This window comes from Ursus maritimus, unplaced genomic scaffold (assembly GCF_017311325.1).
Source record: "Ursus maritimus isolate PB19 unplaced genomic scaffold, ASM1731132v1 scaffold_22, whole genome shotgun sequence".
Taxonomy (NCBI): domain Eukaryota; kingdom Metazoa; phylum Chordata; class Mammalia; order Carnivora; family Ursidae; genus Ursus; species Ursus maritimus.
The window spans coordinates 7746555-7770592 of NW_024424675.1; the positions used below are offsets into that span (position 1 = coordinate 7746555).

The following is a 24038-nucleotide window of genomic DNA, read 5'->3' on the forward strand; positions in this document are numbered from 1 at the left end:
AGCAATAAACAGGTAGAAACTGCTGTGGTGTGTTGTGGAATATCACATAGAAGATGTGTGTTAGGGAGTATCACACAGAAGATGTGGTGTGTTATGGGATATCACATAGAAGATACTGGCTATGAGGAGTTTGGGAAGGCTTCCTGGAGGAGGAGACATCTTTAAAAGCTTTGAAGGAAAAGCGAGATGGAGGAGAAAAGTACATTCCAGACAGAGGGAACAGTGTGAAGGTCGTTGTGAGTCTTGGGAGAAGGAACAGTTTGGAATGGGATGGGGGGCTTGGGTGGTGCAGATGTGTGGGAGATGAGGCTGGATGTGCTTCTTCTGCCCCTAATCCAGCGTCTGATGGGTTAGATACCTTGCGCCCTGTTTAGAGAGTAATCTTGGTGTGGATTGCTCACATGTGCAGACTGGCCCATCATGTTCCCCTGGGAGCCCAAGCTTACCTAACTCCACTTTCAGGGGGATGTAGCTCAAATCAAGTTTGGGATTCTAGCCCATTCACTGTGGCTCGGGAGTACTGACTCCTTACTTAATTCTTTTAACTTTATACAGCGCTGACTCTAGTAGCAACTTTGAGCAAGTCCCTTAATCTCCTGGGGCCTCACCTTCTCTCTGTGTGAGTCGAGGACATGGGCAGGGTCTCCTGCTCTCTCCTGAGTCCATCCTCTTCTTGTCAAGCATTCCATTTCCCTGAGCCAAGAGCCTCAGCTTGGCTCGCAAGCCCTTTACCATCTTGGCCCCCAGCTGTCCTCCCTGCGGAGTGTCCAGAATTCCCTGCAAAGTGCCATTATCATCTTTAGTCTCAAGCAAAATTTAGTTCTTTATGCTTTTGGGCTTGAATTTTATAGTGCATGAAATTCTTTAGCTCTCTACCCGTTTTTCTCAACTGGGCCAGGGTTCTGTGACAGAATTAAATTATGCCTAATGCCCGGAGTAAGGCATCCACTCACTATGTGTAATGAATTAATTTCCCTTCAGTGCTTCTAGAATGGTACTAGTTATGTACTGTCCTTAGGAGAATTGAGAAAATTGTTACTCAGGATACGTGCATAATTTTTTCCTTCCCTTCCTCCTTTCTACTTAACTGCAAATTGGATTCTGGTTTCCATGCTGCTTTGCTACTGGCTCTTTCTTCCCACTTACCAGTGTTGTTCAATGACTGGTGTTTCCAGTGTTCAGAAGAGAAGCCCTAGTTGGAAGCCAATAGAGATAACCCCAAAGGCATAATCCAGATCTGGAGTTTCTTTCTGGAATTGGGGGTGGGTGGGTTGGGCTCCACTTAGAGGAAGGGACGAGAGCACCTAGTGAAGCGCCGTTTCAGAAGGAGCGAAGAGGAGCCAAGCTTCCTCACTCATAGGGCCCCAGCTCCTCACAGCTGAGGAGGGCATCACAGATGCCCCAGGGCCGGGGTTCTCAAACCTGGTGGTCATCAGCGTATCCTAGGAGGTTTAATATACAGATTCCTGATCCCCATCCTGGGGATTCTCACTTGGTGGGTCTGGGCGGGGTCGCTTCAGATGATTCTGTTGATCATCAGGGCTCGGGAATCCCGGATGTGGCCCCGTTGTCTTCTGGACGCATCTGTGCTCTGACCCTGGTCTCTTGTGTGGCCTGTAGTACCCCCTCGGTGGCTTCTTTTCTCTACTCTCGCCCCTCTGGAGGCCCTGCACAGCAACTAGAGGGAGCATTTAAAAATGTAAGTGCGATTTTGCCACTCCCCTGTACCCCAAAGCTTCCCATGTCCATGGCCTATCATGTGTAAATTCTAGAATCCTTGAAGGCCTGATTTAATTTGGCACTGGCTTTCCTGACCTCATGTCCCATTTTGCTCATCCTCCTGTCTTCTGCAGTCCTGCTGGCCTCTTGCTCTTCCCCCTCAAACCTCTGACTGGTTCCTGCCCCAGGGCCTTTGTCCTGCTGTTCTGAGTGTCTGGAATGCTCCTCCCAGATCTTTGCCTCGCCCTTGGACCCCTGCAGTCAGGCCTTTGCTCCCATGTCACCGCATTGGAAAGGTCTTTACTTCCACTCCCACTGCCTCTGCCCTCAGTTCTCTCCCATGACACCCTTTCATTTCTTTATAGCACTTACCAGGATCTCAGACAGTATTGTATTTATTTTATTCCTCCCCCCTCACTAGAATGTAGACTGCAGGACTCGTGTCTGTATTGTTTACCTCTTTTCCCCTACACCCAGAGTATTGTCTGGCATGAAAGGTACTCACTGAATATTTGAAGAATGAATGAATGCATAAATCTCCGCATAGGGGCCGGGCGTGCCAGATAAGCATTTGTCCGCCTCCACCTCCACCTCCTCTGGGACTGTCCTGTGCGTCTCCAGGCAGCTCATTTTGTGTTCAGACAGTTCTGATAGGCTGTCCTTCCTTCCATTGGAAACAAAAATAGTATCTGCCTTCTTTCTTGCCCGGTAGCCCCCACTCATGGCTCTGCCGGGGCATTGCGGTGGCGGCTGCCACGGGTCAGCATACTCTAGGGCATGGGTTTGACGGGAGTTGGGGTGGCGGCTGCCATGGGTCAGCATACTCTAGTGCATGGGATTGACGGGAGTTGGGGTGGCAGCTGCCACGGGTCAGCATACTCTACGGCATGGGATTGAGGGGAGTTGGGGTGGCGGCTGCCACGGGTCAGCATACTCTACGGCATGGGGTTGAGGGGAGTTGGGGTGGCGGACCCTGCACTCGCCACCAGATCCTCCTCTGCTGAATGGTGTTGCCCAGCATGGCCTTCAGGGTCAGCCTCACTGGGCTCAAGGTTACACCTCTTCCCCAGGCAGCCCACAGTCTGGAACTGCCCAGTGCGGACTGGCCAGTGAAGGCCATTGTGGCCCAAGCTGAGCAACTCTGAAGGGCCTGTGGGGTCAGCCGAGGCTGCCCTGGGGGCCTGTGTCGCAGATCCATGGTCTTCTCTGGCCGGTCATGCTTTCTTCGCCTTCTTCCCGGTGTCCACCCCAAGGGCACCCCTCATGAATACCCTGCGTGCTCAGCTCCCTCACAGTGTCTGCTTCTCCGGATCCCAGCCTGTAGCTGTGGCTCATTGCTTAATCTTTTTAGGTTTCTTACACCCTCTCCAGACCAGGGAAAATAGTAAAAGTTTCTGCTTCATAGCTCCCTCCAGCTGGGGCAGGGGTCCACAGAGGATTTCACTTAGCACGGGATGCTCCTAGCATCCGAGACTGTGACAGCATTGCTGTCCTCGGCTCGTCCGTGGTGGTGGTCCACAGGAAATGGAGGGGGGACTCTGCAGACTTCTCACGGGCTGCCGGTTGAGTTGGCCTTTGGATGTAGGTCATGGTGCCACTGACCTCTGGCCGGCGGCCGGCCATGTGGCGAGACGTGTTCTGAGGAGCTGGAATGAAGTCAGGGTGATTGCCTAAGAAGCCCACTCCAGAATTTTTTTCAGTGTCTGTCTGTCTTCCCTGGGTTTTCCCTAGAAACTGAGTCAAAGGCTTTTATGATTTCGTGGAGAGCAACTAAGAGTGGTCAGTTCCATGTTCTTTGGGTGCTCAGAACCAGCCAGAAAGGTTCAGTGAGGAGAAGCTGGTTGTGGGAGAATAGCCCTCCCTGACTTTGTTTCCACACTTAGGCACAGGCGAGGGGACTGGTATTTCTGGAATCTCTGCTGCTGCGTCGGGTGCTGAGGGTGCAGGCGTAAGTGAAGACTCTGCTCAGTGGCTGTCTGGGCTTGAGGAGGGGAGGCAAATACCCGTGCATCTAACCGGGAGAACCTGCTGGGTGCATAGCCCAGCTTGGAGATGAGGGGGTCCAGGGCAGCAAGTGAAAACAAAGTGTGAGTAGATTGCACGCAATATTTGGGATATAGTTCTAAAAAAGCATTGTTTATCTGAAATTCATATTTAATTGGGTGTCCTGTATTTTATCTGGAGCCCCAATAAAAGGGAAAAGAGACATGTTATTGGGTAGAGCAGAGGGACTGAGCAATTCATTGAGTGTAGGGGATCAGGATATAGTATAACTGTTTTCAAATATTGCACAAGATCTCATACCACTAACAGCTTCCTCTTTAAACTTTCAGAAATGTTCAGAAATGTTTTGCACATCTGGAAGCATATAAAGTGCATATTCCTTATGCTTTATTTACCCACTTCACTTCAAACCAGATCATGGTCTGCGTACCACACACTGCTTCCCACTTAGCAGTGTTCCTTGGACTCCTTTCCATAGCGGTACCCGTGGAGGTCACACATTCTTTTAAAAGATGTCTTTTTATTTTTATTTTTGCTATTGAGTGCCCTGGCACCAAAGTGAAGGCAGTTAAATATTAGTTCATAGTATGTAAGTAGCATTTTTTATTTTTGATTGAAGTTTGGTTGATATACAATGTTATGTTAATTTCAGGTGTACAACATAGTAATTCTACAATTAGATACAAAGTCTGTTTTAAGGTGAATTCGGGGATTACTAATTTACTGCGGAACTTGGAGTGAATAAGCTACTCTTTAGAATCTTCTTAAATAATGCCTTGTTTGGAGATCTCAGTACCACCTAGTCAGGCTGTTTATTACGGAGTGACCAAATACCATCAACCGAGCAACTGGAATCAATTTGAATTGCTGAATAATTTAAAAACATTTCAAAATTCTTGAATTAACATAGGGTTGTTTTCTTTCCTGATAAGCTTCCTCCTACGCACAAATCTGAGAGCTGACACAATTCATCTCTTTTTCTGATTGGACATTTTATTCTTTTCCCTTACTTCCTCCCTCTACCTCCCCCCAGTATTGATCTATATAACTCAGTCTACTTACTCCAGCTGGTTCGTTTGTAACGTCTTATGATCTAGTTTCCAGACCTTTTGAATAAATTACTCATTTATATGAAGGAACCATAATTGACTTTTCGGTTGAGAAACCCAATTCACCAAAGTGGCTCAGGAGAGACATAGTTCATTTTGCTCTATTATCAAATCAATGTTCAAATAATATTTTAAGGTTATCTATTTTTCTCAATATGAGAAAAATGTCAAGATTTATTTCCCATGTTTCTTAAATGTCAGAGGAAATTGACCCGAGCTGGGGGAACTCTCAGTGCCTGGTGTTTTACAGTGTTCAGCCCAAGGATTAAGAGACAAAGCACTGAGCACTGATATTGAGTGTTGCCTTTGTGCTCAGTGGACTCAGGTTGTGGAGTGTGAATGAAGCTGGTTCTTGCTTCTCTGGCACTCGCTAGACTAATTGGAGAGGTGACGTCAGCAGGGGTGAGACCCATGTGAGTGGGAGGAACTAGGCAGGTGTACAAAGGGAAACTGCTTCTGAAGTTTTATCGGCGGGGGGGGGGGGGGGGGTGATTCAGATTAGACCGGAGACAAGCCTTGCTTTGGAATGCGGATAGGAATTGGATGGCACCGTAACCCGTGGGAGAGCAAGAAACAAGAATGGTACGGGGGCTCATAGGGAGGCTGGCATTGAGTAGAGGATGCACATGGAGAAGACCAGGCTGGGGTAAGAGGCAATTATTTAACTTTCAGTCAGCCCATCACATTCAGCAACCATTGGATGGGTACCCCCAAGTTGCAAGCACTGTGCTAGGGCCTGGGGATGTAAACCCAGACAGGTGGAGTCCTTACTTTTAAGAAGTTCAGAGGCTGGTGGGTGAGACAGGGAGGAGGACTCTCTGACTAGGGGATGAGATGGAGGGCTCAGTGAAGGCTCTCCAGATGGGCCAGGTCTAAGCTGAGTCTAGATGGATGGCTGGGAGCGGGCCAGGCCAGGAGAAGCGGATGGGATTGGATACAGTGTTGAATGGCAACATTAGCTGGGATCAGAGTGGGAAAGACTTTGTATACTGCTGGGAGTTGGATTTTATCGTATAGCCTTTAGAAGTCACTGAAGGAGTTAAAGCAGGGGAGCCTCACGGTGAGATGCGGGTTTGGAGGAATCGCTCTGACAGTAGGGTAGAGTGTGGGTGGGAAGGGACAAGGCTGGAGGCAAAGACACGGGAGACGTAGTGGTGGCCCCAGCTGGGACAGTGTGTGGGGTGGGGAGATGGGGCATGTGGCCAAGGTTGGTAGATGAGCTATCGATTGCACAGGACTAAGTAACTGACTGCTGGCTGTGGGGATGAGGCAGTGGGAGGTAAGGCTGTTGGATGGAGTATCACATGGACCCTGAAGTCACCTCTCATAGTTAAAGGCTCTGTGACGAAGTGAAGGCCATGGGCAGTAGTCTGTCTCTGGTGGACAAAGGGCTGAGCAGGATTCATCAGCAGGGTGTGGAGGGAAAGAGGGGACTGGAGCCTTCCTTCTTCTTTCTTTCATTTCTGGAATATTTGGAAGTTTGACAACTCTCCTGGAATCTACAAGGCATGAGTACACTAAAGGGTATTCATGGTTTCAACATTTAATAATTCCAGCCATCATTAGTCCTTTGTGAAGATTACAGTGGCTTTTCCATGGGTATTTTCAATAACTATAGTGAAATTTGCTCTGTATGGCTTAAAATCCAGCATTTTTGTTATAAATACTAATACTTTTGGAGTAAAGATATGCCTTTTTTCTTATAGTTTTAGTTTTTAGGGTCAAGAAGGAAGAAATCTAGGAAATTGTTGCGTGTGAAATTTCCTTTCTGGAACAGATGGCCTCCACCTTAATCTTGATGACCTGTGATTATTATTTTTAAAAATGTTTATTGCTTCACAACTTTATTTTCAAAATCACAAGCAATTCAGAGTGACCACCACTAAGGCCTCTGTTAAAAGGTTTTCCAGCAGAGCTGCCCCAGTTATAAGATTAAGCAGTATTGCACTTTAAGATGAACGTTTAAGATCCTCAGAGAAGAAAAGCATTGCTCTTATCTGTGCTTTTCTTAGACTAAAATCATATTGCAGAAAACTCTACTTTAAAAATTAACACAGCAGTAACACAGTATAAAGTACCTGCCTGTTTTAGAATCTTCGAGAACATTTTCTTGTAAGAAACTATTTATCCCATAATCAGCATGAAGTGTACACAGTATTTGTCATTTCTGTGGTCCAGGACATGAAGGTTTCCAGATAGAATCGTGTTCTCCAGTACTCCTGCAGGTGTGACATCACTCAGTCACTGGGATTAACTGTGCTGATAACTGTTCCCTTTAAGAAACATCCTTGGACATGGCCCATCCCCTGTCCCCTGCAACTGTGAGGTGATCCACTTCCAGCATTATCTGCTATACTTTCAAATCTCCTTAGATAATCCTGAACCTTTGTGAAAGAACTGCCTAATATAACCAAGGGCACTGGAGGAAAATGCCCGCTTTCCACCCATCAGAGATCCTGCCTTAAGACCTAAGAAGTTTGACATCATAAGCGAGAGATCTGGTGTGGCTTTGATAGGCAGAAACTGCCTTGTAGGAACATTAATACCTAGAGTTTTAAAAGCTTTTCCAGGTAGCCCTGACTGCAGTTTCTGACTGAGTGACGTTCAGCCGTCCATCCAGTCCCTGGATTTACAGTGATTTCCCTGTCAGTAGCCTTCTGCTCCTGCAGCCTTTTAACTGCTGCAAGAGAGATATGGATCTTAGGTGGTTGGCGTTAAGTATTTTGAATTTTGATAAGACTCAAACTCATCAGCCTGTGCTTTTGGCCCTCAGCGATTTCGGTCAGTCACCAGACTTCAGACTGAGCGCCTACTGTTTACAGCCGCAGGTGTTTTATTTGTGACTTCAGGACAAGTTCATTGGCTGGGTTCATTAGATGGTTAAGAACATAAAGCTCCACCGTGGCACCCAGATTATCTACGTTAGACACAGAAATATATTCTTTGCCTTCTCCCAGAAGGGTATCGAGCAAACCAGAGTTGTAGAAACTGGCATAAATATCACCATGACCTGGGGTACCAAGCTTCTGTGTTTTCCCCTGAGTAAGATGCATTCTTTGCTGCAGGCAATCAGGATTCTTTATTAATCCTTGGGTACCTGCTTTGATTAAAAATGTAGATTTTTCCCCCTGAAATGTTTGCTTTTCTCTAGTATTTATTTTTGTATCTTCATTTGTATTAAGAGAGCTCATTAGCTCATTAGAATAAGAGGAACATTTGTATTGCAGATTTTGTTCGGACATTCAGTTTGCTGAATGGTCCCATCTAAAACGATATTCTCATTTTGCACACCTGTCCAACTTTTTGGGCTTTTGCAGCCCATACTGGTCCTCAAACTGCCATTGAGTTTTACCACCACTAGCTGGTTCAGCACAGAAGATAAATATTATTAGGTAAGCCCTGGCCCTCATCTCTTCATAGTGCTACATTGAATCTTCTGGAGGTCTCTGGATTTTCCCCCAATCCACAGAAGGTCCCTTTTCTTACAAAAATCTATGAAATAGCTTCTGAAAATCCATTAAGGTATTTTTTTAGTTGCTCAGACTCATGTGCTGGTGCTGTGGTATTTTTTCTAGTTCCTTTTTCAAAGATCATTCCAGCTCTCTTGTTGAATGACTTTCTGGAACTGAGAAGCATCATCATCTTGAGACACAGCTTTGCTAAGATCTCTCTGAGTCAGTGCGTCCGTTTCCATAACTGGCTCCTCCTTTCTTCTCTTACTCCCTGGGTTTTTTAAGATTCTGTCCCCAGGCCATTTTTTCCCCTCAGTTATTCCCTTACCCTGATTATTTTTAAGAATGACTTCAAGCTATTGGTGGCAACCTCACTTTGACATTGGGCAACAGTCTGGGGATAGAAAGGGCTAGAAGCTGATAGGTTGGCAGGGTGCTGGGAATGAGGTCATCTGGATGTCATAACACTCAGATGACTTCTTAGATCCCAGTGAGTCAGACACTTGTTTTTGGTCAGAAGCCACAGTACAACTTAAGAACCAAAAGTAGAGACAGTGTCAGCTGATTTGCTGTACCCATATTCTGCCATGTAACTTTACAAATAAAATTTAAAGGTCAAAGTACAGAGGTAGTGCGTTTCCCAGTGTACAAAGTAGATAACATTATAGAGTGTGTCTCATGAGAGTAAATATAAGGCCAGTTATCACTCTGTTAGATTGAGATAATGTCAGCACAGTACCTTTCAAGCTTTCATGTTCATTGGAATCATTAAGGGCTCGTGTTACAGTGCAGTCTCCCATTCAGTAGGTCTGTGGTGGGGCCTGAGATCCCTCCTTTCTAACAAGGTCCTGGAGCCACCAATGCTGCTGGTTCCTGGGCTGCATTTTGAGTCACAAGGGTCTGAGCTGGAGCTCCTGGCTTTTGGGGGTGCAGAGCTCTTTGAGAAAGTGAAGAAAGCTCTGGACCCTCAGAACCCTGAACCTGCCACCTTCCCCCTCCCACCACCACATTGCAGTGCATATGATTTGAAGGTTGTGAACCCTTTGAAACCCACCAGCTTCTTCAGGTTTCAGAAGTGGCTAATAGATGCTCATATGACATAATGGTCTTTTAGTCAGTGTCTTCTCTAGTATTTTTATACAGTGGATGTTAATTTAAAACTAGGGAGAATAAATGATCACGCGGAGGGCTCTTTAACTTGAGCTACTCCAGAGGTATATAAAAGGCTGTGAGCCTTGGAATAACTTTACCTCTGACTTCCAGCAAGAGCGGTGGGCACAATGTGAGTCGCATTCCTTCACGTTTTATAAGTAAGAATTGACAAGTAGTGTGAGTACCTGATGGAGTCCCTTCTGATCTTCTATTCCTGGATGATCGTGTGTTTCCAACAGGTATTTGTTGATAACAGTGGCTTTAAAGCGAAAGATCTGGACACGTTTGGTTAGGGACAGAGAAATGACCCACATGGGAATGGGAGGGATTGAGAAGTGGCCGTGGTGTTAATAAAACTAATTGTGTAGTTCTCTTGGTGTGGGCAGGACCTACTTTGGGTAGTTGCATGCTGTAAGAAAGGGGTAATTTTGTGAAGGATTTATTTTACGGCTACATGGACATGGGGTATCCCCAAGGCAGTTCTCACTTTTGGGTCCAAAGTGGAGCTGCCCAAGATCTGGGCACTGTGCACATGGAGCGGAGGAGATTTCATTTTATTTGTCTGTCTTTTAAGCCACTGGTCTGTTCATCCAGGCCTATACTTCTTCAGACTGGATTGGAAAAGTTAAATCAGGCCGTGTCTTGAATGGTGTTTACAATGTACTGTTTGGCTTTCATGGTTCTGGCTGGTATTTATTCTGCCCGTTCATCTTGAGGTTGCCAGGATACCTGGTTCCCCCACTCTGGGATTATTTTAAAGGAAATCCCAGATATCATATTATTTCATTTATAAATATTTCAGTGTCTGTCTCTAAGAGGTTAAGACTTTAAAAAAAATCATCACGATACCATTATCACACCAAAAATGGTAGTAGAATTCCTTAATATCAAATATTTAGTCAGTGTTAAGATTTCCCTAGATATCTTATAATTTCTAAAAATGCCTTTTCTGTTTGCACTGAAATCCCATTGGTTGATAGATTTTTTAAAAGTTTAATTTATTTGTCAGAGAGAGAACATAAACAGGGGGAGCAGCAGGCAGGGGGAGAAGCAGGCTCCCTGCCAAGCAAGGAGCCTGATACAGGACTCGATCCCAGGACCCGAGGACCAACTGAGCTACCCAGGCGTTCCTGGTTGATAGGTCTTTAAAGGCTTTTTTCAATCTGCAGGTTCCCCTTCCATCTTTATACTCCTTGCAGTTTACTGTTCTTGTTATTGAATAGGCTGGGTCACTTACCTGCTGCCCTTCCCAGAAGCTGCATTTTGCTGATTGCGTCTCTGGCATTGTTTGATGGGGTCCCCCTGCCCCCTGTGTTTCCTGGCGTTCATGGTCCATCGGCTCTAGATCAGAGTCTGGCCTTCTCCGTGGGCCAGGGGAAAGATTTCTGCGGCAGAGATGTTGGTGTTTCAGTTCCGATGGACGGCGTGTCTGATTGTCTCCTGGTGGTGGTGGAGTTAGCGGCCACTGATGGTCACTGCCTGCAGCCGTGAATACACCGGAGTTGCAAAGTGCTGACATTCTAATTCTAGCGCTCCTTCTTCATTTATTAGGTAGAATACTCTAAAAAGAGGAATTTTCCCAAACACCTATTTGGTTAAACTTAAAATTAAAAACACTTGATTGTTTAGGAAATGCAGGGAAAATGCTTGAGTCTTCCCTTTTATTTACTAGGTTTTTTTTTTTTTTTTTTAAGATTTTTATTTATTTATTTTAGAGACAGAGAGAAAGCGTGCTTGCAGGAGTTGGGGGGGCGGGGTGGAGGGAGAGAGAATCTCAAGCAGGCTCCATGCTCAGTGGAGCTCCAGCCCAGGACCCTGAGATCATGACCTGAGCCAAAATCAAGAGACCCACACTTAACCGACTGAGACACCCAGGCGCCCCTATTTACTAGTTTTTAAAATAATGAGGTAACTCTTTTGATTCTCCAGAGGGGACCATTTGGTTTTTATTTTTTAAATTATGAGTTCATAAGTTGATCCATATTTCGTGTGTTCAGTCTGTTTCAGTTAACCATTCTCTCTGCTGCTCGGATTTGACCGGTGGGAACGTAGTTCAGGTTGGCTCCTGAGTCCTTTTGACGTGGCTCTTGTGTTGGTTATTCTCACTGTGTAACACAACTTAGGGCCTTAAAAGACCTAAACCGGCAGTTTAGGGGCTTATAAGCACATCTGTTATCTAACCGTTTCTGTGAGTCAGGCATCTGGGCAGGGTTTACTTGGGTCCTCTGACCCACTCAGGGTCTCTCAAGGCTGCCATCCAGGGCCTTCCAGCCTGGCTGGGGGAGGGGCACTCCCAGGCTCACCCAGGCGGCTGGTGGTCAGCCGCAGTTTGTTGCTACGTGAGTCTCTCCCGAAGTCTCGCAGTGCGGCACATGGCTGTCCGCATTGCCAGGACTTTGAGAGACACACACGGGAGGGCCAGCAAGTCAGAAATCAGAATCTTCCTGTATCCAAACTACGAAGCGACAGACTATCACTTTGGGGGCCTTAGAGTTCTAGTCATTAGAAGTGAGTTGCTAGGTCCAGCCCACTCCCCAGGGCAGGGGATCACACAGGATCACAGATAGCTGGAGGACAGGGATCCCAAGGAACCGTGTTGCATGAAGTTGCCTATGGACAATTTGGACAAACTAGCAGCTTTTGATGTGATAGCTTCCTGCTTTCTTGTGTGACGAGATAGTACAAATACATGGATTGAGTCGTTCTCCAAACAGCCCTGACTCTAAATGGAATTTAGAGACTATAATTTGGGCATAAGATTCTAGGCCTTTTCAGAGGACAAAGCTAGAGAGTACTTTCTTTTCGTTTTTCTGTTTCAGATAAAGTCTGTGCTAATTCCTTTCAGATTCAGGACTATAGAGTTTTTACTTAACCTCATCCATCTTATGTTTGTATCTCCATTCATCTGAAAACCTTGGTTCTCAAGGCCACCACCATAATTGCTCAGCTACTATCCCATAGTGCACAAACACAAATCTCCGAAGGACAACACTTACTTTACTGCCAAAAATCTGATTACTGAAAGTGCTTGAAGACTTCTTCACAGTCCTTTTTCTCCTTGGGCAATATCCCGCTACATTCTACAGTCAGAGTCCAGCATCCAGTCAAGATTGACATTGTCTCGCACTGTGTGGTGCCGATGCCGTTACGTTCACGTGCTTCAGCTTACTTTTGTGTTTTAGGTCATTTTATTTTAATTTAATTTTTATTTTAATCTTATTTTATTTTTTAACACTGAACATATGGCCTGCACTTCGAGCTTTTTTTTTTTTTTTTTTAACCCTGATGTGTTTTAGGTCACTTTGAAAAGCAATCTTGTTTTTTTTGTGTGAATTGTTTTCCTCATGCTAAAGATGATCTACAGATCAAGATATTTTTGTAGAAATCTAGCGTCTGTCTCTGTCCCCTCCGCTCCGTTTTCTTCTTTCTCCATAGTTGGCCTCTTGAAAAATAGGTAGGCTATCCTTTTTGTCTTTAAGTAAAGGGGTAGCATTCTCGGGAGACTTTTCTCCACTTTGCATTCCCCTCTTAACAGTACATCCCAGCTACCACCCCCTAGCAGTATACAGAGACCTTCCTCATTCCTGTGTCAGTGACAGACCACTCCACTGTGTAGATACATGTCATTTATTCTCGAGAACTATACTTCTTAGGAGCTCTGTGGACTTCCAGTTCTGCTGTTTTCTAGGAATTCCAGTTTCCAAATGCTTATAGGAAGAAAGTGAGAGGAGGGGGCAGTGCCCTGGCTGCTTCTAGAAGCAGTACCTGTTTGTGACCATTCATGCCAGCTTTCTTCTTGGTTCTCATCCTGGGTGGAGGGGAGGTGTCTATCTTTTTGTAACCAGGTAATAGCAAAAAAAAACCCCCAAAAAACACAAAACACTGCTTTTTTCATGAGTCACACAGCCCTCCACAGTTCCTGTCATTTAATTTACACTCCTTTTGGCTTGCAGTTAGAAAGTCTTCCAGGTTTTGAGAACACACTATTTGTCAGTCTTGAGTTTTTGATGGTGGCATCTGTTTTGTGTGTCTTCGTGTTTATATTAGTAAGGATTTGGGAGGAGTGGTATCACAGATTGTGCTTCAGATGCCATTTAAAAACAAACCCCCATATGTAAAAAGTAAATAAAGCAAATGTTTTAAAAACAGTCTTTTCTCTCCTAACCAGTACTGAATTATTTGTGTTGCAGGGAAAAGGACTTGGAAGCCAAATTCATTATTCAAATGGAGAAAAGCAAGACAACAATCACAAACTTAAAGGCAAGTAGCAGCCGGGCCTTGCTCCATGAGCCTCCACGTTTATTTTATTGTCAAAATGATTAGTTGGTAAATAAAACACAGCACATGCCATTTTCTTACCCCTCCTTCTCAGTTCAGCTAGCCCCATCAACTTGCACTTGGCTAGGGGTCGTCCATGAAGCAAAAGGGTGATGCTCTGTCTCCTCTCCCGTCCCTGGTTTCATCTGATCTCACAGCCGTGGTCTGTGAGCTCATGGGTTTAACCAGACTTGGCATTGTTATCCCGTTTCCTGTGGTAGATCCTTAGCCTGGCAATTGGCTGAATTCTGTGAATCATTAAGTAAGTGTTGGCCCTAGATTTGTTTCCATCCTTAATGAAAATAATCCTGTTTTATAACCTTTGCAAGAGGAGCTTGTGTTATTCAAAACTCAGGAGATGAAAGATTAAAAAAAAAAAGGATTTTTTTTTCCCCCTGAAAAAGATAGTTGAAAAAACCAGAATTTTCTAGGATGGCATGTTCTTCCTTTTGCACTTAAAATATCTTTTTTTTTTTTTTTTTTTTTTTTTTGCTTTGGTAAGTGAATTTGTTAAGGAACATGAATAATTTTCACTTGGTCAGGGGTGGGGTGGATAAGAGTGTAAAATTAATAATAATAAATCATGTGTTTTATGGACTCAATCCCTTCGTCCTCCTATATTTGTCATCAGCTTACAGGTTTGGGTTTCTGAGGCCTGCTGCTCTATGGCCAAGTGCAGATCAATCTCTAGTTGGATTTCTGTTAATTTGTGGCTCAAGGGACTGGATGCTTTGAAATCCAATCTCAAAGTAGTGCCACTTGATCTCCAGTGATAGAAGCTGGGGAATGCTCCTATCTTCCAACTGGGCTGTGCTCTGGATAATTTGATAGGCTTCCTTTGAGGCTCTGGTGTCCCTTTGCCTGAGGCATTCTCCAGTGAATTGTCTTTCTTTCTCCTCTGACCACAATCCTTGTACCTTCTAGCTCTGTCTGGCCCTACCTGGCTTTCCCTCCTTTGACCTACCACATCTTCTCACATTTCTGTCAGTCATCACTTGACCATGGCTTCCTGTTAGTTACCTTCACTTTGCTTTGCTTCATGTATCTGTGTGCTCACAATACTTTGGTAAAAGCTTAATCATTAAAAAAATGGGGCGCCTGGGTGGCACAGCGGTTAAGCGTCTGCCTTCGGCTCAGGGCGTGGTCCCAGCGTTCTGGGATCGAGCCCCACATCAGGCTCCTCCGCTATGAGCCTGCTTCTTCCTCTCCCACTCCCCCTGCTTGTGTTCCCTCTCTCGCTGGCTGTCTCTATCTCTGTCGAATAAATAAATAAAATCTTTAAAAAAAAATTATATTTACGAAATAGAGCCAAGAGACCCTTGGCTCTGGGTGCATCTCTTTGTGCATTATGGAATCTATTTTCCTTGATTACTCTGTTGCCGTTTAAGTTTTACAAACATTTCCTCATCTAATATAATGAAAACAGATGTCCAGATTTTTCACATTTTAGTAGTAAGAACCATAGAAATTGTTTATTTATAGAATCTGAATTACATTGGAAAATATGATGCTCATTAAATTTTTTCAGGATGTGACCAGGGAACTTTGTGAAATTTTGGTGGCTTATTATGATTTTTAAACATGGTCTTTGGTTCTCTTTAGGTATATAGCAAGGTAAACAAGATACACGCAAACATTTGCAGTAAACTCGTAACGGAATATGTCCTAGGAGAATCTAGCCTCTCTGAAGTGGCAGCAATTACTTCTGGATGTAGTGCCCAGGGGGCAGCTTCATGGAAGAGGAGCATCTGACCTGGAGTTTTTAGTGGGGCCGCAAAATTGCACAACTCTATGGGGCTCTAGTCACATCACAATCTATGTGATTAGTGGCCCCTAGAGTTCTGCAGACCCCAACTCTGGTGGTCTCAGGTGGAGAACGGTAAAAAGTATCGAAGCTAGAGAAAAAGTAGGAGTCTGGTTGAAGTGTTGGGTTTGTATAAGAGAATCATGATAAAAAGTCCAGAAAAGTAGCTGTGGGTCGTAGCATAGAGAGCCTGGACTGCTGGGAAGAGTTCAGGATCAATCGATCTATCTATCTGTCTATCTGTCTATCTATCTAGGGGGTAGTCAGGAGGAAGTAAATGCTTTTTACAGTGTAAATATGAAAAATGGTGATCATTGTGTGTTTTTTATAAATTTTTCTTTTCTTGAATTAGATAGATCACTTATATGTCAGTGCTTTTTACATTATATCATAATCCTTTCCCTCTAGATACCAGAAGGAGGGACTGGGGACTCAGGAAGAGAACGGACCAAGACCTTCACCTATGACTTCTCTTTCTATTCTGCTGATACAAAAAGTCCAAATTATGTCTCACAGGAGATGGTATGATATTTTCATAATCTTTACTTTGATTTCCATATTGAGAAGAACTCTTTAAAATATCTTGCTCCTTTTTTTTGAATATAATTTATATAAAATTTGCCTCTGCTGACTCAACTTTGTTATGTAGCACCATTCATCTTAATTAAGCCTGAGAAGAATTCAGCCCCCACAAAGTTGATTTTGTTTTTCATTTCTGAGCATGATGATCATGACCTTTTTTTCCCCAAAACGTGGGCATGACTACTGTTTCGAGGGAGCTCTGCAAATAAAGCAGTTTGGAGGCACCATTTGTATATTGCTAAGCCTGGCAAATACGCCACTCAGCTCTGAGTCTTGCTGCAATGCACAGCTTTAGGAGTTAGATTTCAAACCCAAGACCCATTTCCTGTGGGTAGATCATTATAGGATTCTAGAAAGAAGGATTCTAGAAGGCACAAACTTTTTTCCCCCCAGACTTTTTCTAGAATGTAGCTGAAATTTGTTGAGGGAACCCGTGCTATAGGCTTTTATGGTCTAAAATGTAGACGTAACCTGGGCATAGAGGAATAGACCCCAAGATCCTCGCAGGAAACCATTGCATGTTGACATTGCATGTGAGCAGGACAAGGGCATGTCTCTGGGACCAGCTGGGTGTTTGAGCAGAGCAGAGTTATGGGGAAGCACCAGCGAGAGAGGAGGATTATGGGCTTCTTCCTGGCTTGTTAACAGCTTCTTTAAATATATTGCTTCAGGACTAATGTGTTAAAAGTAGGATAAGAATTCCTATTTTGCCTGCTCTGGGTTATAATCCATGTGGTGGCATCTTAAGGTGGTATTATTGTCTAGTTGCTTGCAACTTGGTGTGTCCACGAACGAGAATCACCGCATTGCCTAGAATGTGTTAAAAATGCAAAATCTCGACTAAGTTCAGACCCACTGAATCAAACTGCATTTTTAACGGGTTCCCAGGTGATTTGCGCACACCTCAACATTGGAGAACTACAGTTGATTAGGAAGTGTTTGTGGAAGCAGTTGGCTTTACTGAGGCAATGTAAATGTTGGCGTTAAGATAGACAACTTAGAATAATTGTTCAAAGGAGAGGGTTGGAGTGATTGTATCCAGAACATGTGGATTCAGGATTGGGGCAAAAATAGAAAGGATGACAGCAATAAGAATGAGAGCCACCAAGAGAGATGAGTTGCCAGGTATGAAAGAGGGGCTGGCAATTAATGTGGCCTGAGTTTGCGTTGGTGTCTAAAACCCTGCTTGGCTCTCACAGACCCTGTCTCACTTGATTCTCGCAAGACCGGATTTAACTTTAGCACTCCGTTTTTCTTTGTCAAAGAGACTCAGTGAGCTTAAATAACTTGCTCAAGTCCACAGACCTAATCGGCCTAATAGTAGAGTTGAGGTCCCGGGGCTGAAGTGTAAGGGCAGTAGAGATGCCACTGCAAGGCCTTCAGGGTATAAGAGAAAAGGGTTGGTTTGTTCTAAACAGTAGATGGATAGGGCAGCCCTGTTGGTGAATAAATGAACAAGTGAGTGATGTTAAAACCCAAAATTCAGTCAAGTAAATTTAAAGATCTAATTGGCTTTGTTCATTGATTCATGAATCCTGCAGCATCCCATTCAGCAAGCAGAAAGGAGCTTCGAAGAGCTGTACGAAATGGAAAGATTTTATAGGCAGAAACAGGGCAAGATCATCTTCCGTCGGGGGAAGAATAGAGGGTGTTGTTAGGTGGATCACCTCATCTTCCTTTGGGGGATGGAGAAGGCCCATGTGACAGATCACCTCATTGGTGCTGATCAGAAAATCCCTGACTGACCAGTTAAGACTGCATATCCGGGGGAGATTGAAATTGCGATTAGGTTAGGTATTGAACCCCGGTTTTGTAACTTGGCCTACCATAAGTGACTCCATTATGGGCCTGTGGTTTTCTTTTTTAGCAGCAGTGCAGAAGACTTTGCTGCTGAGGTAACTGATTAATCAGCATTGGTAGCTAGGAGTGTGGTGAGAAATAGAATGTTATAGGTATTGGAATCCAGATTTGGGCTTTAATATTGGAATGGGAATGAAGTGGCTGGTGTGAGGGAATTTGTTAAGGGAAAAGCCAGTTCATTCTACAGTCTTCAGAATGTCTTCCACAGAAGATGGATGAAGAGCCATGAAGGTTTCCACTTTGAACTTACCCAGCGAGTGGCTGGATTTTCCTGGTTATGTAACCTGAATTTGAGGCCTTTTGGGGGTAGAGGGCTGTGCTGAGGGCAAGTCCACAGTGGGAGGAGCAGACCGGTGTGTGACAGCAGGGCCTGGCACACTGGAGATGCTCAGTAAACATTTGCTGACTGACAGAACTCGTTTACAGATGGTGGTTAGGGTAATTTATGGGAACAGATGACATTTCCTGGTTCTACGAGAGTCAAGATCAGGGAAGCAGTAACAAGTTTAGCTGTTTTGGAAGTTAAAAATAAATGCTCAGCGTTTAAAAATAGTTTCAGTTTGTGAAAACCTAACCGATAGGGATAATTTCCATGCTTCGGGTGGGTGAGTAGCGTCTCTCTCAGGTGTTTTGGGTTTTTTGACTTTATATAGTTATATATAAATAACCTGACGTTGTTCCATTAAATTACAAAACTAAAAAAGCAGGAGATGTGTTAGTAAATACTACTTTCTGGTAGAATCCCATGTTAATAAAATCCCCATAGATACAAGAAAATACCTATTTTTTTAAAACACTCTATTAGAGAGAAGGGTAATCTTCCTTCACTCCTAATGTTAAAAAGAGCTTCAATTTTGACTGTTGATTAAAGTTTTCGTGCTGCCTTATCTGGCACAGGATTTGAACTGTCAGGTCACATCCCTGCTATTAACAGGGGAAGATGCAAGCTTAGCATGATGTCAGTCTCCTCCTCCTCCTCCTTCTCCTTCTCATCCGAATATAAAGGCATCTTGAGAAAATACATCATGCCTGTTACTGTAGTTCAACTCAAGTTTTCCTTACTGTTAAATGAATACCAAGTAAGATGACCAGTAATATTTCTTTCTTACAAATGAATTTTAGATTTAGAAAAAAAAATCACTGAGTGATTTAAGTCTATATTCACATAAATTAAAGACCATTTTAAATAAGGTCTGATTTTCCTAATGGTTCTTCAAAACTCCAAAGGGAGGCTTTGATCTCACATAACCTGTTCCTTGATTCAACCCTGGAGAAACTTGAAACCTACGATCCCTCAGTTGACAAGCTGGATGGGTGAGTCTTTTATTTTAACAGTGCCCTCTTGTGGGCAGTTTCCCTCAAGTGAGGCCCTGTGATGCCTAGGATGACCCTGGAATTGGCTTGAAAATCTGTGTGAATTTTGGGTCCCCCGGCCAGGTGAGGATTTCAGCAGGGTTTTGATGCCAGTGGGGGAGGTCAGGTCGTAGGGCTCACAAAGCAGCCCCTCCCTCCCCACCTTGCTTTGATAGGTGATGCTAAACAAGTTCTTCCTGGGAACTGCAGTGGGGTAGCCTGTTTCCTTGCCAAGAACCCCGAAGATGTGGGCAGTGTCCTTCTGCTTCTCTGGGTCCTGAGCCAGCTTTGGGTGGGTTACTTGAAGTTGAGACTGAGTCTGGCCAGGGTCTCAGCACCTCCAGACTTGTATATTCTAGGCCTGTTTTGCAGTAATGTCCACCAGTGGCCCCCCTCCCCCACCCGCACCCGCCCTTGGCCCCCAAGTCTCTTGAGAACTCCAGCTGAATTAGCTTTCTGGAAAAATAGATAATAGTAAAATGGTAGGTGGGATTTTAATCCTGGGAAAGAGTTTTATTTTGAAAACTTTTGGGTTTTGTTTAAACGTATTTTCTAGGACTTTGCTTCAGCCTCAGACAAAGGTATTATAGAAGATCCTTCTCTCATTCTTTGGGAACTTTATGTAAGGCTGTTCTTCCTATCCAGTGGCACCCTGTCACCTGGTAAAAATGATAGATGACTTTTATTTTTTGTGTAATCAGCGAGAATTGAAGAAATATTTGGAGTTTCTCCTCATGTTGCATACACAGTTGCCGAAAGCTAACCTTGGATGGGTGGTTTGGAGCCACGAGTCTCCCTGGGATACCGGGCTGCTTCTTCAGTTTGTGGGAGGAGGTCCTTTCAGGAAGGGCTGGGGCCTCGTGGCTGATGTCAAGGATGTGGAAGAGGCCCCATAATGATAAAGTCTTTAGAAGCACAGGTTTGGGGGTCAGCAGTGCCCAGGTGCAAATCCCAACTCTGCCACTCACTGTATATGCTCATTCATCTAGCTTCGCCCCCTGACAGATGGACCTCAGTGATGTTACACCCAGTAGCATTTTATGAGGACTAATACATGAACACACTGTGATCTGCTGTCATAGTTGAGAGTTGAGTACGTCATCAGAATTTGAGAACAGGACTAGAAAAATATCCCCTCTTAAAGCCGAAATGGATACAAATTAATAGCATGAACGAAACTGGTCATTTTGGAAGTGACTCCATTGAAAGGATAGTTTTTAAGTCCTTGAGGGAGAAACTGAGAAAACAAAGTCCAAGCAAGATGGTGGCATGATGGTGCCGGAAGAAAGCTGAAGTCCGGTTGGCTGTGTTTTTATTTTGTCCTTGGATGACAGGCTGTGTTATTAGCAGGGATGCTTTATGTGGAGCTGACATGGAGAGGGCTGGTGTTTATCGGCCCTGTCTAGAGGGTGGCTGGAGGGCTTAGATCCCCTCGGGGGAGATGCCGTGTCAAGTTTAGCTAACCCAGCATCACTCACAGAGAATGAACACTCTTGAGGGGTTGACGAGGCTCCCACCTTGGACTGTGGTGACCCCACAGTGCAGTGCCTCACCTCTTCCTGGCTCTGACTGAGAACCCAGTCACGCTGCCTCATGACGTCTCTTGAGCCGCTGATGCGCCTCGTTTTTGAAGCAGGGAGGTGTTTTGTACGGCCTTAGTGTGCCTGTTGGTCCAAGAAGGCAGGAGGCAACATGAAGGCTTATGGGGTTTGGAAAGCTTTGGTTGGTCTCCTTCCCAACTGTGCGTACCTAGGATGGCCACACATCTCAGCTGGCCTCGTTTACATTAGCTGTCTGGGTGAAGTATTTGTCCTTCACCCTCTTTCACTCCCCAGAGTGTCCCACTGTAATTATGTGGTGCGACAGACATGGACTCAGGCCATTGTAGGTGCAACCCCAGGCCCCACACAGCTCCTCTGCCTGCCCTCTCCATCTTGGGCAAATATTCAAATACGAAAAAGCATCTGGACTCTGACACAGGGGAGCCCGACCATCCCAGCCTCATTCACACCCACCCGTCACTCAGCTCTCAGAGAACCTTCTGAGACTTATTTTGATGAATAGCTGGACCCTTAAAATGACAGCATTGATTTGGCATGGCTTGAGCAATAACTTCTGGATGCTGTGATTTTTAGGTTTTGAATATTTAGTTTCTGGAAGCTCTGATAGAATGAATAACTCTAAGTTTATTTAATTCTGAAATGGTAAATCATCATGCTTTAAAATCACCTTTGCTTCTTAGATGTGATTGTCACCTGGCCTTGTTTACATTTTTATATTTCAGCAATTTTTTGTTAAGTAGGAAAAAGGATGGGGTCGCTTTTTGCTTCCTTAAAAAGTTTCCTTTTGATTAAAAACTGGGGTACGTACATATTCTGTTAATAGTTCTGTGGTGAATTATTTATGTGGTGTAATCCTTTTAAGATGAAAGTAGCATTCAAGAATATTGTCACCATTGAAGGGGCTTTTTACTGAAATCCATGGTAATTGTCTTTTTTGTGGTTTTTTTTTTTTTTTTTTTCTGGTTTCAGGTTTTCAAAACCCTCGGCACAGATGTCGTGAAGTCTGCATTTGAAGGTTATAATGCTTGTGTCTTTGCATATGGGCAAACTGGATCGGGAAAGTCATACACTATGATGGGAGATTCTGTACGTTGGTTTACACTGTGGGAAGAAAATTTCTCATTATCTCTCTTTGGACTGATAGAATTATCTCTTTTATCTACTTCGTCTGTACTAACTTGCTTTTCATGTTCTGATCATTCTTTAGCAATAAGATAAAACTCGGTAATAAGTTGGACTAAATTTCCTTTGAGAGATTTTAAATTAGAAATAGTTTTAAGTTTATAAGCATGAATAATGGATGCAAGTCTCAGTTCATTTTCTGTTTTTAAAGGCTTTATAATCTTATCAAAAAAAGTATGCTGGGCCCATAAGTAATTTATTCTTCTTTTCTGCCAACACAACAGTTTGAATAAAATTACTGAACTGTTCTTTTTAAAATTATTCAAAACATATTTTCCTCAAGAGAAATGTAAAAAAAAAAAAAATCTCTCTGGTGGAAAGGTACTACCTAACTCCAGCATAAACATAAAAAGAGAATTATGCTGTTTACATAGAGTCTATATAGTTATGGAGTATGTAGAGTTTAGTAGTTATGCTATATAAACTAACAGACATTTAAGTTATACTTACCCCAAAATATGGAGGAGTAAAAACTAGACATTACTACAGGAACTTTACCTCGTTCTGTGTTTTCTCCAGATCTAGATAGCGCTGGTGTGTTTTACTTATGTCATAGTGAAGACTCCTCATTGCCTGTCAGGCCTGTGGCCTCTCCTAGCTGGGGAGGTACCAGCAGGGGATCACAGCGCTTCCTGCTGGCAGACACAGTGGGGTCGCTAATGCCAAAGGTTTGGTGGTTCACGGAAGCAGTAGTAGTCCGTTTTTTTTTTTTTTTTTAAGATTTTATTTTTATTTATTTGAGAGAGAGAGAGCATGAGCATGAGCAGGGGGAGGGGCAGAGGGAGAAGCAGGCAGCCTGAGCAGGGAGCCTGACGCGGGGCTGGATCCCAGGACCTTGAGATCATAACCTGAGCTGAAGGCAGACACTTAACCGACTGAGCCACTCAGGTGCCCCAGAGTCGTAGTAGTGCATTAAAGAAGGGTAGGTCTTTCCAGATGGAAGCATTTGAGTGCCTGTGATCGGCTTCTTAAATTCAGGCTTTTCCTTTACAGGAGAAGTAGATAAATGCTGTGCTGTGAATCCTCAATGCTAAACAGTATGGAAGACTACAGAGAACAAGCAGTTAGTTTCAGGAGTTTCACATTTCCTTTTATCCTTACTTCTCCCTTCCCAGTTTCTCACTGTGCCTTTCCAAAAAAAAAAAAAAAAAAATCCTCCTCTAAAAATGAAATTTGCATGTGATCTGCTAGTGGCTATTTTATGTAAGTTAAACCTTCATAAAGCACTCCTAAATAACACCTGTTTTTCTCTGACCTTATAGTTAGCTGAGCACTGTTTGGGTCTTCCTTTTTATTTTGTTTTTTAAAGGCACAACAAAAAAATATGGCAAAATCCCAATTTTTCTTGAGAAGAATTGGTACCAAATGTATGGTGTTTAAGGGGAAAAAAATGCTCTTAATGCTGTGATGATATTTTTTGGGGGGGAGAGGATGTTGGGTGAAGGTAGGGAGGGTCTTTGGAAGGAAACACTGAAGCTCTGAAGTTTTGGTTTCCTAACAAGAACATTTGGCCTCATCTTTAACATCATTCTGGGGTTCATCAGCTCGTTGATGCCGGCTGAACCATGAATACTGCTGAAGACGCCCATGTCATATATGTAATATGATGTATTAAAATCTGTCTCGGAAGGCCAGTGTTGGGATTAGTGCATCAAAGCAGGGATATAATACATGTTTCAATGTGGTCCTGTCACCTAAGGGTTAAGAAAGTTATCAGCTACTTTGAGTGCTTAGCAAGACTCATTGGTGTTTTTCTTTATCGCTCAGGGTATATTTCACCTTTTTTTGGTCATTTGGCCCGATCAGATTTTCCACATTTATTCTCCAGCTGTCGACCATCTTGTTTGAAAGTTTAAGGAATAGATTGTTTATGTTTTCAAATCATGATTTAACTGATTAAGAGCTGATAACTGTATATTACTCTAGACCTAGTGTGTAGAAG

General features: G+C 43.8%; 1 protein-coding gene across 4 annotated transcripts in view; it reads left to right on the plus strand.

Annotated features, from left to right (window-relative positions):
• The window catches only part of KIF16B (kinesin family member 16B), a 306716-nt gene that overhangs the window by 22027 nt on the left and 260651 nt on the right, over positions 1-24038 (plus strand). For all 4 annotated transcript variants that reach the window (XM_040637964.1, XM_040637962.1, XM_040637963.1 and 1 more), the window contains exons 2-4: positions 13627-13696; positions 15966-16079; positions 21884-22000. In XM_040637964.1, coding sequence (XP_040493898.1) covers positions 13627-13696; positions 15966-16079; positions 21884-22000 — 301 coding nt within the window. The remainder of the gene's footprint in view (positions 1-13626; positions 13697-15965; positions 16080-21883; positions 22001-24038) is intronic.